Genomic DNA, 15,244 nt, shown 5'->3' with positions numbered 1-15,244 from the left:
TGCATGCAAGAAGAAAGAAAACACTGATCATACATGAATTAGAAACTCCAATCGGAAGGAGGCTCTAATCTTCAAACGGTAACAGATATTAAAAAAATAACCGAAAAATCTCCACTTTATTGAACCTCTTGTCGATTTTTATCAAGACATTTTTCACTTGTGTCTGTAAAGGGACATGTACAGTTGTGAGAAATGACAGGGAGATTCATGTTATGTGACTGAAGCGCTGTGTAGAAAGCGCAGGTCCAGTTAGTTATGCTATATTATGCTTTATTTTTTCTAAAATTTCAACACTTCCAGTGTAACCCTAAAAATGTAATAAAGAAATAATGATCACGTTTCTTAAATATTCAATTAGAACTGGACAATCTACACAAAATTTGGAATCGATCACCGCAAACGACACGTTTCTAGCACTTGTGGTTTTCAAGATCTCATTGTCATAAAGATTGGAGACAAACAAATAAACTTTTGTTTGGAGAGAAATATGTAAACCTAGCGTTTTAATATATAGATTATTAACAACAGTAATAATAATAATAATGTCCAGTAGCATATCACTGCAGTCTAGTAACTAGAAGCTCTTACGTACATATATGTAAAGATGCTTTATAAATATCTGATGCTGACATCTTAATTTTATAATACAATAAACGTAATGATAAATCAACATTTCTTAGTGATTTGTTTCTTGCTTTTTTTCTCTTTTTGTAAACGGACAAAAATAAGCTGCTACTGTTTGTTTTCAGAAGGCATCTAAAGTTCTCAAATACTGAATTTCAAGAACAACACACATACAGCTCATTGTTCACATAAAGTTCTTCAGAATACTAATCATGCTACCAAATTGTCCTACAAAACTCTACTAAATTAATGGATAAACTTTGAGAAAAAATCTAGCGGATGTTTTCACTAGGGGATCTAAAATGAGAAGCTAGCAGTGAAAATAGCAACACTTCCATAAGGATTCTATACAATACAAATATCCATCATATTCCAAGTGATCATAATTAAAGAAATTCCTGATCTAAAACAGCAATCTAATTGTAAACTGAAAATTATACCGATACCAAGCGGATGTGGCTCAGTTAGTGAAGCATTGGCATTGCATTCGGAAAGTTGTAGGTTCGATTTCCGAGGCCAAAAAGAATTTTCATCTCAATTCCTCACTCATACCACAGATACCTAAAGGCATTAAAAATTTCAAATTTAATTCAAATGTACTGGTAGTACATTTGAATTGGTTCCCCCCCGTCAGAATATTCTGGATCCGGCTCCAAATATAGTGGCCAAAAGTAGGTATACAGTCACGTACTAATCAACTCATTGCTTTTTATATCATTTCTTATTGTTATCCATAAGGTAGACTTTGTTTCTTTATTAATTGTTCTTAATGTCTGTTACTTACATCTTCAGCTCGGAACGATCGAAGCAAATAAACATGTAAGCTAGAATGTTATATTTGATCAATTCATGGGTATATACCTACTTTTATATATATATATATATATATATATATATATATATATATATATATATATATATATATATATATATATATAGGGAGAGAGAGAGAGAGAGATCGCAAGTTTGAGATCATTTTTCTCGCTATCCCATGCGTGGATATGTTTAAAAACAGTCCCATTGGATTCTCCGTTTTAAACTTTGCACAAAAATGGTAATTAGAAATTTATCTATGCATCCTTACTTTTACCATTGACATAAGCGGTAGTTTTTGTTTGCCCGGGTTTAATATTACCATTCAATATATTTGAAATGTATGGAACATGTACTTATATATTCTGACTTGAAATCTGAATTATAAATACTGCCCAGAATCAAATTCGAGACTCAAACTGAAGATTCAAAAATTCACTTTTAACAATGGACATCACTTCAAATTAGGCATCTTCCTTCTAACTCACTTTAAATATGTAGTTCGAGATTCCGCTCCAACATTCTCTCGGTGGAACTGAAGGAAACTAATCCCAATCAAGATGGTCAGCCTTGGGATTTAAACTTTGGATATCTCTGTTGCAAAGTGAAAACGCAAACTATTTCTTTTGTCCATGTAATTAAAAATTCTGAATACCGTATGAGCTCTGTAAGTATCTATTCTGTGAATTGAGTGTAGGCATAGTTTAAGGAGCAAATAAATAGAAAAGCTAGTTAGTTATTATGTGACTAGCTTTTTCAAAGCACTGTGAATGTAAATCATACTTTAGATTTCAATATTTCATATTTCAGTGTTGATTATTATATAAATTTTATGAAATTCATTTAACGTTTTAATGAAAGCTACTTAAATTGTATTTGTAATTAAAAGTAGTACTTAGAGATTGTCTTTGATCCTAACTGAAGCACATCTACTATATTCATCAGGAGAATAAGGAGAAGTGCATTGAAGTGTCATATGTAATGAGTTCCTGTAATCCTCTATATATGAAAGTTTATGTTCTGCAGTCTACGTAATTGATCAATTTACCAGTTAAACTTGAGATCTATATTAATGTAGAATATTTATTTCTTACCTGAGTATCATTGATCAGGGTATCTTCGTCAAATTTCTTGTTCTTCTTTTTGCTTCCTCTTCTCTTTCCTTTCCTTCCTTCTCTTCTGCCTTCTTTACGTCCCTTCTTCTTCTCTCTCCATCTTCTTCTACTGTCTTCTGGATACGGGATTGTATTAGACTCTTTCAGAGGTTTCTTGTATGGTTTCGAAGGATAGTTCAGTCTAGCGCGCCTATTTAACAATTCAGGCAACACTTTCGTTGTATTTTTCTCTCCCAGACTTTCATCGGGTAGCTCATTGTCAAAAATAGAGCGTCTCATTCGGGAAAAAGTTGACATTAAAGGCGTGTCATTTGTTAGCTCCAAATTTGAATATTGTGATGAATTAAGCACACTACTACGCCTGGTTGTTTTATTAGCAACTACTGGGGCAGGTACCGGAGGTGGATTTTCAATTAAATCATTTGATATTTCCATATCATCTAATTCAGTGTTATCTTCTAAATGACTACTTAGATCGACTTCTGATTTACTGCTAGAGAATTCAGTTTTTGATTTAGAAGCGTAATCACCGAAATTATACTTCTTAAGCCGAGACCTTCTAACCCCGTTACTTGAGCTGAATCTACCAGTGTGTTTCCGTCTGGGAATAGTATCTGCTACATTTTCTACAACATTTGTGTTATCATCACTACTATCATCGTTAAACAATAGGCTGTTGAGAGTTCTATCAAAAGTAATATTTTCATTGTCATCAGAGAACACCACTAGAAATGCATTATTACCTTCTCTGAGAAATTTATCAACACTTATCCATCGACTATCGTGATTTTTCCATCGAGGAGACTCAAATCTAACTCCTAAAATATGGATATCTCCAGGCTCATCTCGACATTCTCTCACCATATTAGTGATATCGTATGAATGCCAACCCCTAACAGCATAGGGAACAGGGAGAGTGGTAAGGATTGCTGCGTTGGTAGGACTCGAATGATAAAATCGTATTCTGAAAGGAGGCGCCAACTGACGAGTGCTGTAAAAGTGGTTAGAGTGAGGAAGTCGTCGACGGTGCAAATGAAGCTGTGCTCTTCTGATGTCTTCTGATTTGTCAATTCCACTCAAATTAAACATCAATGTATACGGATCGTGTATGTCTGAGACACCTGAAAAAACAAGGAAAAAATAAGAGATTAGTAACATATAATTTCCCTAATTAAAATGTTTTTTAACATTGTTTAAGAAATGCCAAAAAGAGAAATAACTTCCTCAAAATTTAATTATTGTTGGATGATGCAAAGTTGTTTTAATCAATAAACAGATAAATTGGTAAGACTTACTCCTTACAGTTTAATACGAAAACTTTTACATGAAAGTTATTGGCTAGACCCGTTCGTTAATTGGTACGACTAAATCAAATAGTGTTTCCTTATATTAATTTCCAACCTTAAATGATTTTTAAACACAAACAAGGAAAAGAAAATCGAAACGTATCGTCAGTTGTCATTCCTAGATGTTTTGCGTTCTCGTAGCGTATGCATCTGAAATATTGTTTGTTAATTCGTTTGCTCTACACGATTAAAATTCTTTAGAAAACGCTTCTTATTTGTGCTCGGAGAACAGCGTTTCTTAGAAACTAGAGTTTGAAAATTCTCATTAATATGAAATGAGCGAAAATGGAGGAGGTTGTATAAAGTGGATCGAAATACTATACTGTTATTTTTATTACGAATGAGAATTGCTAAATTTCATTTCTAGAAAAAAAAAATGTCTTCGAGACCAAGTAGGAAACTTTTTCCCAACTTTACGAAGTCATTTTATTTATTTATTTATTTTTAAATTATTAACTAACGTCATTGATTTTATTCACACAGTAAAAAGTTCCAATGAAACGAGATTGACACTCTCGTATAAGAGCTCTATAAAGATAACTTAATTGAGATAATTCAGTCTAATTTATATGTAGTCGAATTAAGTATGATTGATTTTGTTTTCATTACGAAGAAGAAAACAAGAAGAAACATCCAGGCTCGGTCCGTAGATATTTCAGAAGCAGTTAATTAGGACAAAAATCAGAATTCGTTTGAGAACGTAATATTATATAATAACATTTAGCAAATTTATATTAATTCATTTCCCTCTAAAAATAGGAACTATAGCAATACGAAAATCGCTTATGGGTTCGATCTATCGAAAAAATCAGAAATAAGATTTGGAGTCAATATATCTTTATTTTGACTATTAAAGAACGGAGCCAAGAAGAGAATTTAATTTCTAGAATAACCAGAGAAATAAGAGGTTCTGACCATCGCACTCAGATTTCTCGTCCCGTTCCTTAAATCAAATCATAAATCATGCCATAGAGTGTAGTTGCTACTGAAATGTTTATTTATGAAATATAAACTAAATTCTAATAAACACTAGTAGATTGCCCCGTTCTTCGCGCGGGAAGAATGCCTTTCATTTTGGACACAAAGCAAAATGGGGCTGAATTTGGATTTAAACGGTATCGGAAGTGTCACTATTCGTCTCAGCGACCCCGAAAACTATGTATTCGACAAGAATAACGATATTTTCGATCATTTAAAAATATATCACCCTCCCGTAAGTTTCGTCGTCAAAATGGAATGATAAAAACCATACCAGGCCCAAACCTCATCTACGTGGCAAATTTGATCGAGATCGGCCTCGTGGTTCAAGAGTTATTAACTTCTAATTATTTTTTATATATCTCCTCCCCCCCTCTCTCCTTTTTCTACCGTCAAAGTGAATTTAAAAAAAAACATCCCAGGCCCGAGCTTCCTCTATGTGGCAAATTTGATCGAGATCGGTCTCGTGGTTCACGAGATATCAAGTCACAAATATAGTCACTTTCCTTTACATAAACATATAAATAGATTATTGGGGCAATAATTAAATATAAAATACCAATATTTACCGAAAATTAAGTTCGATTTTAAGTGAGAATCTATGTAATACAGAGGTGGACTGGCTAAATAAAAAGGGCGCGGTCACATACTCTGGGAGGGCGCCATCCATCCGAGGCTTTCGCTTGTATGGAATACTCCCTCCTAATAAAAGGAAGTCCCGGGGGGCTTCCCCCGGAAAATTAGTACATAAAAAACAACAAAAGATTAAGTAGCTGTTGCAGTTAATCACGATAGAATTATACAAATTCAATATTTTCATAAACAAAGAAAGAGACTGAGTACTAAATATATTAGTCCTATATAAATCTGCACACTTTAACAGAGACTACAAAAATCACACCAGTTTAAATTCTTTGGCTACATTTGTTAACAGCCTAATTATAACTGAAGATTTGAGTTAAGTTTGGGGCTTATGCTATTTTTCATACTTCCGTCCTTTTAAAGCTATGTTCATCATAACATTAACTTATTTTTCATCTATTTTTAAAACCGTTGTTTAAAAGTGTACATGAAACATTTACTACAAATTAACAAAAGTAAATTTAGGATTATATAACTACCTAGTGAAAAAAGAAATTCAAAAACAAAACTGGAAAATGAAAGTAAAGTCACTGCTTTATGCTTGAAAGAGCATTCGCATCTTTTTGCTTTTCTCACACATTTTGTCAATAATAAGATTGTTGTCTATTTTGGTCAGAATGTCTCTTTCTGAGTTCATCAAGCACAATGATTCCAGATGTTCATCTGTAAGTCTTGAACGGAGTCTTGTTTTTATGTATCTGAGCTTTGAAAATGCTCGCTCACAGGACACTTGTGTTGCCGGTAATGTAAGGAGATACTTATAAACTTTGAATAATTCTGTGTATAGTCTCGAGTACATATTGTGCTGCAGAATCACATCGAAAGCGCACTTAAAGCAAGAATTGCACTTCACTCCATCACATTTTATAGACCTTAAATCCACAATATCGTCAGTTGGCCCCAAATATTCCTCCTCATCCTCCATGAAATATTCAGAAAACTTGTCCTCTTCAATCAAATCTTCAATCGTACGAACCTTAACAGCTTCTTGATTCTTTTCTTGGTTCTCATAAGGGGATTTTGAAAACTCTTCCCTTATTGATGGAAACGAAAGAAGCTCTTCTTTAAGTTTTCCCTCTTCACAATCAGGAATTAATTCAGTAATTTTTTTCAGTGACAACAAGCCAGACTTAAACTCTTGAACTTCTTAGGATCAAAACACTCTAAATCTAAGTATAAGCTTTGATTTTCAGCAAATCGTTCCTGCATGCTGTTAGAAATTTGGTCTAGAACACAGTTGAAAACTGTTACTTCAAATCCGTATTTACTACCTTCAATTACTTCATCAGAAGCTGATTCCCCTGCCATTTTCTTTCTTTTTCTACATCTTACCTCAGGCAATTCTGTATCTATAATAACTTGTTCTAGACTAGGAACATCTGTAATGAGTTCTTCAATACTATTTAACATTTCTGTTGCAAAGTGTTTTGCTGCTTTGTAGACTTTGTCAAACTGATCCCTAGCTTCTTTCAACTTATTTTGAGTTGAGGATATCAGGCGCCATGCTTGGATATAGTCTAAGTTTTATGTTTGCAAGTAGTCCGATAAAGGTGTGCTATGCTGAAAAATCAATAAAAACATCATAGCCACAATGATAGTCTCAAAGGAGCACAACTTTTGAATGAGAGACATTGCATCATGTCTGACTTTGGAATTGAATTCTTGCGAGTTGCCAATCACACTTAAAGCTGCTACGAGTTCCACATATACTGGTTTTGATTTTCTTGGTCTGGCATCCTTTGAGTCGGGTGACCAGTAATGAAAGTGTCCAAATATTTTTACAGCCGCGTTGCATTTGCTTCTCCATCGAGTTATCCTCAAGACGGACGCTTGGGTTTTGTTCCAAGTACACCTCAAGTCGTTTCTGGGATTCTTTCAAAAATATCTGAATTTCCTGGCGAAGCCCAAAGAAAGATATATATAAACACCCAAAACTCGGCCAAAGGGCAAGGCCGTAGGCCGAGTAAAGACTGGATCTGGGGGCGGAGCAGTGGGGGTGGTAGGGTTGATATATAAAAATCATCCAAAATGATCGATATTAAAGTCAAATCTATAAATTTCAGGTTATAATGATTTCCAAAGCCAAAAACAGAAAGAGCGAGGCCGCAGGCCGAGCAAATACCGGGGTCTGGGGTGGAGCCCTAGTTGGCCAAAGGCTAGCGAATTTATAAAATAATTATGTAGCTTTGTTTTTTTTAAAAATTGTGTTCAGAGAGGAAACTGTGCACCTTCACGAGGCTAAGACGGGTCTTAGCCCCTCCCAAGGAGGGCGCAAAGGCACTGATGTGAGGAGAGCGCAGCGGCCATCGGGCCGGTACTTGATTATGGCCAGTCCACCCCTGATGTAATATATATCCCATGCTAAGTTGTAGGTCATCTGTTATATCTTTAGTACTAAAAAGATACGTTAAACTTCAAACCAAAAAACCAAAAGATCGTCGAAACAAAACTCCCATATACTTTTATTAAAAATAAATAATTGTACTATATTTTAAAACATTGTTGAAAGTGTTTAAAAATCATTACAGTTATTCTTGAGAAAATGGTGTTTTTTGTTACTACCTAGGTATTATTATTTTCCTATAAACCGTCAATTTAATAGTTCATAATCGAGTCGTGAGAAAGCAGGCCTAGGTATTATTATTTTTCTGTAAACCGTCAATTCTGATAGTTTTTTTGATAGTTCATAATCAGTCTTGTGAAAGCAGAACACTTTACTAATATTAACGCTGATAAAGCAGACTTTGTTCTGTCCTTAAACTGGGTGGTGTTATGCAACAACCATTCAACCCTCAACGAGTCAGTTTTGGGGAAATCGCAGTTATAGGTCTCTCGACCCCATGAGATACCACTGTATGTGAGTTGACTTTTCTCTTCATAGATGACAGACCAATCCCAAACGAGTTACCAGGATTTTTAGTATGTCCTTTACATATGTTCGAACTCTCCAGCAGGGTTAACTATTTTTTTTTTTTTTTTTTAATTTTGTGGGTTGACTGATTGTTGCATAAAACCGCCCGACTGTGAACTAATAAAGTTTTTTTTTAATGTAAAATCTTTAAAATTTATTACTTATTCATGATCTTTATTTTCAATAAGAACTGTACCAAATATATGTTCTTAATTATTCATAGTAACTAATACTCAGAATAGGAAGAAATTAAAGAACACGCGTATGTATTAAAACAGTTTTGAACATAATGAGCTTAAATAAAATTGGCTACCGAAACAGTTTAATTGTCACATGGCATAGATATAATTGTAAACGTTCCAAGATTCAGCAGCACTGAGTGGAGAACCCTAGAGCTATGTATTTGTGCCTTATTATTAGCATCCTGCTAGAGTGGTTTACAATGCCCAACATTGATCTCTGTGTTACAGACCGTTTACAAGTTATGTGTCTTACAATTATGGGATTTAAACTTTGCTAAGTTTCTAAATTTTAGTATTCATTGAAATGTTCTCTGTCTGAATCTGTGGCTCCCTGACGAAGAAAGAGAAAAGAAACTCTTGTTTTCCAGCAAGGGTTATTTATGCCCGTAAAGGAAATAAGATAACATGTGCTATATTGATGTTCATAGCAACGGAAATATCATAACACCGGATTAAGTTGATTCATAATTTAAATCAGAATCTATGTTACTCTTGACTAAATATCTATAAATTAAAAATTATAATTAAACAAATGTTATTATAATGTACTCGATAGCAAATTTGTTACCTCTGAAAGAAAGATAAAATTATTAAGCTTCTGTATGCCGGAAAGTTAAACTTTCAAAAGGTTATTTAGTTTAATTATACAAGCCTATATCATGGGTTATTTGTGTGCAGTACTTCTTGTAATAGTCTTCAGTTAGCCTAGATAGTATTTACTTGAGTATTTATTTGAAATCTATTATGGGCATTGTAAATACTAACATGTATACGAATTAGGGCCATGAGCAATTCTTTAAACCAATGACGAAAATACTTATTTATGTTCTGTATAATTGGAGAACCTTGTCCTATGTATTCGATATAATGTTAAACTTACCTTGTTCAATATACCCATTAACATGTGTAGTACGGGAGATTGCACAGAACCTCTAGCATAGTTGTACCTTGCTTAAATTCTGTTTGGCTCTTGTGAATTTCAACCATAGCGCAGTACAGAAAGGGAGATTAATATTTGCATGCAGAAGTAGATGATTCATGTTAGAATTAATCCGCTGGATGTATAGTGTCTCACTGTCAGAGTGTAAGATTCCTGTCAAAAGTTTCATGTAATGTAGTTAATGTCTCTTGCAAATGAACGACGTTGCAGCAGTATGTACCCTATGTACAATATGTGTTCAATAGCATCGACTTCCTGACAAGTATGTTGAAAGCTTTGTGTATTAAACTACAAGAAATTATCTTTGTTGGTAATAATTTAATAAACTTCTGGCATACATGTTGTTTATAATGCTCTATTATTAGGATGATAATTCCATTCAATTCATATGGTTTTATTGGACGGCCATGATCAAAGCGTGCTTGCGTAGTTTCCTGACCGCACATCCTACATGTATCTTGCAAAATAATTATCCTATTACTTCATGTTCCGATACTGTGTTTTAAATGGTATAAAGACGTTCTAGAGCCGTGTGCTTCTTAGCGAGAAACCATACTGCACAAACATTTTTTACTTGACCTTTACTTTTTATCTGTGACAAGTGACCTAATAAGAACGACAAAATACAATAACGATGAGAATAGAGACTGCATATTTGCTGATATTATTATCCCTTTATTTTATCTGTTTTTCAGATTAACTATTAAATGAAAAATTTCAAGCAACTATTTTACATCTAAAAATCCAAATAGTATAGACTACCATTAGTGTATAATTATATTATATATTAAAGATACCACAAATAAGAAGTTTCTGGGAAATTAATTTATTCTCAAAATAAATGTAATTTAGTTCAACCGAAACATATTTATTAAATTAAGAAAATAATTTCCAAAATCGTGATATTGATGTTATTTAATGGTAAAATTTGAATACAGTACGAAGACTATATAGAATTTTAAAAACATAAAAATAAAACGCGTTGCTGGATTTTTAAAATCTTGGATAACTGATTGATCAAGATGCTAATTTCTGATATTTCGTATTTTTATTATATAAACTGTGCTGATAGTCAGAAGAAAAAAAAAGAGAATTTCTATATTATAGTTATTTTGCAGGAAATATTTTGATATTGTTTCTTAATTTAGCATATTTTTGTGAGCAATGTATATGCAAAGATAGTTCAATAAACCTATTAAAATTATTCTCAGAATTTCTTCTTTAAATTCTGTAGTTCAATGCCAGAAATATGTAGATAAACTTATGATTCCGAGAAGGATGGAAAAGAATTAAACCTTTTAGAGATATCGTATCTGATAGCGAAACCACTTACAATAGTTTTAATGTCTCTATTATGCCATGCCATGCACTTGCTCCGAATTCTAATAACTACACGTATATTCTAAGAACCACACGTCTGCTAGGAGAGGAGCTATTACCCTTAGTGGTGTCACGTAACTCATTGCCACTGCTTTGACGATTAAAATAAAAAGAAAAAATAAGTAAAAAAGATTATATCAAGGAACAGCTATGGCGTGTGTTCGATGATGACATGAAAGCTCCCAAGAGTCATTCAAAAGAGGAAAATGTTGATATTTGTAGTTGAATGACTTTCGGGAGTTGAAAATGATACAGAGTTATGTAGCATGACGTGCGGCGACAGGGTGACGACAGCCCGACAATGATGTCAGAAACGCAACTCGTGTCACTCATAAACGATTTTAATGCTTCTATGTAAAACATCTTTTATCACGGAGGTAGTATGCAAATAAGGCAATGCAATATACTAAATGGGGGTGTACATATGAATGTTCATACAGACAAATTTACATACATTGGAATGTGAAGTCGTTTTAAAACATTACATTAAATTATTTCATTAGTACATACTTAAAAATTATTAAATTGTAGAGTAAGCAATTTTAAGTATTAGACAATAACACACATACAATGAATGGACAACAAAGGACAAGGAAGATTACGATTTCAACATTTCAAGTTTTATATTCATGAAGTGAAGATAAAACTTTTAGGAAGCATATTTTTAACTATAGTTTACTTGTTCTTTAGATAACTATTTTATTTATTGTAATAGAAGGCCACGCAAGTTGGTTCTGCACTATAACGTGTAGTGGTTAGAGAGCTGGGAAACGTTAAAAAGTTAAAATCTTAAAGAAAGTTGGACTAGAATGGAAGAATGGGAAGCTCATCTTAAATGAATCAGGGTTAGTGTTATACATACGAGTAGTAAAAGAATGGCTACGTTATATCAATACAACGGCTCTGTGTTACCCGAGTAGTGTTAAATTTTGGCACATGTCTAGTGCTATTTTTACTCCATTAGAATTTAGAGAAAAATGTTGAAGTAGTAGTAGTTGTATCAACTATCTAACAGACTGACTGGTAGTGTACAATCATTCTAATAACACACAATTTGTGTTGTTTTGTGCACAATTTCCAAACAATTACGTTTACACAATTAATTTTTCTTATTACAGAAAATGGCAATAATTATACAGTAAAAAATGATTGTGTTAGTTCAATTAAACGGTTCTGTATTACCCGAGTTCTGTTAAATTTTCTAACATGTTAAATTTTCTGTACTATTTTAACTCAATCAGATTTTGTAGTATTTACTAAATTTGTAGGGGTTAAAGTCAGTTACATAACATGGTGACTGTTCGAGTTGGTTTGTATACAGTTGCTAGACAATCACGTACACAAAACCATAACGTGGCACAAATTATTTAAAAAGTGGTTACAAGGAACGAAATATAGACAGGGAAGAAAAGGAGCATAGTTGCGATTTGGTAACCACGTTTCCTGAATGAATGAAGAGCAGAGAGAAATGATCTACTAAATAATCAAATGCGGTGTTAAATCAAATATTTTTGGCTTAGCCCCATTGTAAAGAATCTTTATGGGTTGAAATATTCCGAGAATAAGTTTAATAACATCGAAAACAGAGGCAGCACAGCTATTCATGTATAGCTTTTAACAAAAATCACACTCACAAAACTATTTTCGAGAAAGATTGTCGAAAATATAATACGTTGTTTGTTATTTGTATAAATATCAAACATACAGCGTAAAGCTTTTCTCATGGCAAAAGAATAAAAACTAATACAATTTCTCAACGTCAGGTACTAAGATATTTCTGATATGCTCGTAAGACAATGTACGCGTACATGTTAGAACTAACAGTATAGCTGTATCTATCTGATACACAGGATTTTGAGGCGGATCTGATATCATTGCCAAGTCATTTATCTCAGCAAATGAAAGGTTTTGCTGATCACTGACAAATAATAGTCATCAATATTAGTATCTCAATGGTTTGCGTTCACCATGCTAGGTGTGGTGTTACTAACAACCAGAAATTGTGTGGTTCAATGGACACTTGACCATGTACCATCCACTGTGACCCAAGACAACGATCTACCGTGACACACTCTGATCCATAAACCACCATAACCCACATTCACCGTGACCCACTTTGACCCACCATGATCCACTCTGATCCACCAAACACCAAAATCCATCGTCATCAAATCTGACTCATGATCCACGGACTAAGGAATTTACACTTGCAATAAAACAAGACTGTGAAATTATCACTAATCGGGGTTTGAATTTCTACGGTCAATCGCTCAAGCACCGCTCTGTTACAATATCGATGGATCTGAACTTTACGATATAAAATGGAGAAGTGTTTGTTATGGGCCATATTACGATGAATTTGAATTTAATTATCATATATAATTGACAGGTCTAGTATCAAAACCTACCATATCTATTTTTCACTTTTTAAGAAAATGAGAAAAACATGTAGCTCTGTTATAACAAGCGACTTTAATTTTATTCTTTCAACAATGAAATCTGTTCATTGTTGTCTGCCAAAAAAAAGAGTTCGCACGCGCAAAATCGAGCACTGGGCAATAACGCACGCTTTTTTAGACAATATACGCAGGATATAGTAGTGGAAGTGAAAAATGGACATGATAGGTTTTGATACTAGACCCCTCAATTAATTCCTTGTTGAATGCCAGATACCTTACAGTGGAAAATAGGATGAAATTTGAAGGTCTTAAATCAAAGTAAAGTAGGCCAACGTAAAGGGGAAACAAACAATATAAAATTCGACTCTGTCTAGAAAGCAAAGTATTAAGTACTATTGCTATTATTACAATTACAAACCAATGTCCAAAAGCCCCTGAAGTTATTTTTTCACCAGTGTTCAGAAGATGCTATCTACAATGCACTGAGCAGAATGGATCGGTAGGTCAGAATGTATCACATCCTGTTGGCCCACGACCCACTGACCCACTCCATCTCTTCTAACAATACAGGGTATATCTAAAAAAAAAGAAGACCATGACGCTGTTTCTATTGCCGAGTTCCTCCATCCATTCATCTAGTTTGTTTTTAACATAGCAGCGAAATTGTTTTCGCATTGCTTAATATCGACTGATCTAGTTTGTTTTTAACATAGCAGCAGTATTGTTTTCATACTGTTTAATATCGACTATCTCCAACCTGTAACACTAGCTTTGTGTTAGCCGTAACACCGAACCCTTGGTATTGAAATAACATACTAAACTGATAGTCATAGTGGGAAAAGTAGCTTGTGTTGAAATTCAGTTATATTAACAGTCATTTTCTTCTGTGTAATAGGGGAAAGAATAACGGAGAAAGGTTGGAAGAGAAGTTTCCCCTCGCTAACTTCATTTAATATGTTCATAAAGGAAAGGTCTAAATAGGAAATAGTGAAGAAGGAATTAGATAGGTGTCCAATATTTTAGGAAAGAATAGAATTTTGTGAGTAAGGTTTGTAGATAATGATATTTAATACATTTAGCAAAAATAGTGAAAAAGGGTTAACATAGTCATTATAGTATAATTACTTACATATAGTATAGAAAATAGAAGAATTATGTATATAGTTCGCAGATGAAATGGGTCTTCTCTTCTTAGGGAATCTGATATTAGAATCAACATGGTGTTAGAAAGTAAGAAGACAGGTTGTGTTATAATGGATAAAAATCAATGCTAAATAGACAATAGCAAGATGATTAGCTGTATCACCCTTATGACTATTATTAGTAACAATATGAAGAAGCGGACAAGTGATACAAGAAAGTTCTTGATGAAGGAAGAAGTTTTCAAGAAGAAAAGAAACGCATACATCCCTTATCTTCAAATCAAAAGAATCATGAAATGCTTTCTGTGGAATATTCCAGTCTTGTGGCGCGCAAACTCAGATCCCATGTAAGAACAATGAAAAAAGACTAGATATTTTCAGAATGTGAACGTAAAAAAGAATGGGAAAATAATTGAATTGAACAGAGAAATAATTAAGAAGCTTGAAAAAATGGAGGAGAGAAACACACTAATTGAAGTCCTTAAAAATAGGAAGAGAAACTAATGAGTATCTTATTTCAGTAGATGTGTTCTTATGGCATGATGGAATGGGAAATATGGCCGGGAAGATAAAATATTATAAATTGATTATCATATCAAAGATTACTACCCTTAAATAAAGATGAAATAGTTGACTGAGAATTGTGTTGGTAAGAAGTATCTTAGCTTGCACAGTAAATCCGTTAGCAATGCAAAATACTTATTATGATGAT

At 33.5% G+C, this 15,244-nt stretch overlaps 1 protein-coding gene across 2 annotated transcripts in view; it reads right to left on the bottom strand.

Moving 5' to 3' along the window:
* The window catches only part of LOC145662789 (uncharacterized), a 406,333-nt gene that overhangs the window by 107,335 nt on the left and 283,754 nt on the right, over positions 1–15,244 (bottom strand). For both annotated transcript variants that reach the window (XM_081728672.1, XM_081728673.1), the window contains exon 2: positions 2,532–3,673. In XM_081728672.1, the coding sequence (XP_081584798.1) occupies positions 2,532–3,673 (1,142 nt within the window). The remainder of the gene's footprint in view (positions 1–2,531; positions 3,674–15,244) is intronic.

This window comes from Thermobia domestica, chromosome 10 (assembly GCF_964235325.1).
Source record: "Thermobia domestica chromosome 10, izTheDome1.hap1.1, whole genome shotgun sequence".
Classification (NCBI taxonomy): domain Eukaryota; kingdom Metazoa; phylum Arthropoda; class Insecta; order Zygentoma; family Lepismatidae; genus Thermobia; species Thermobia domestica.
Note: the sequence above shows the minus strand (reverse complement) of the source record. Positions and strands in the feature narration are given on the sequence as shown.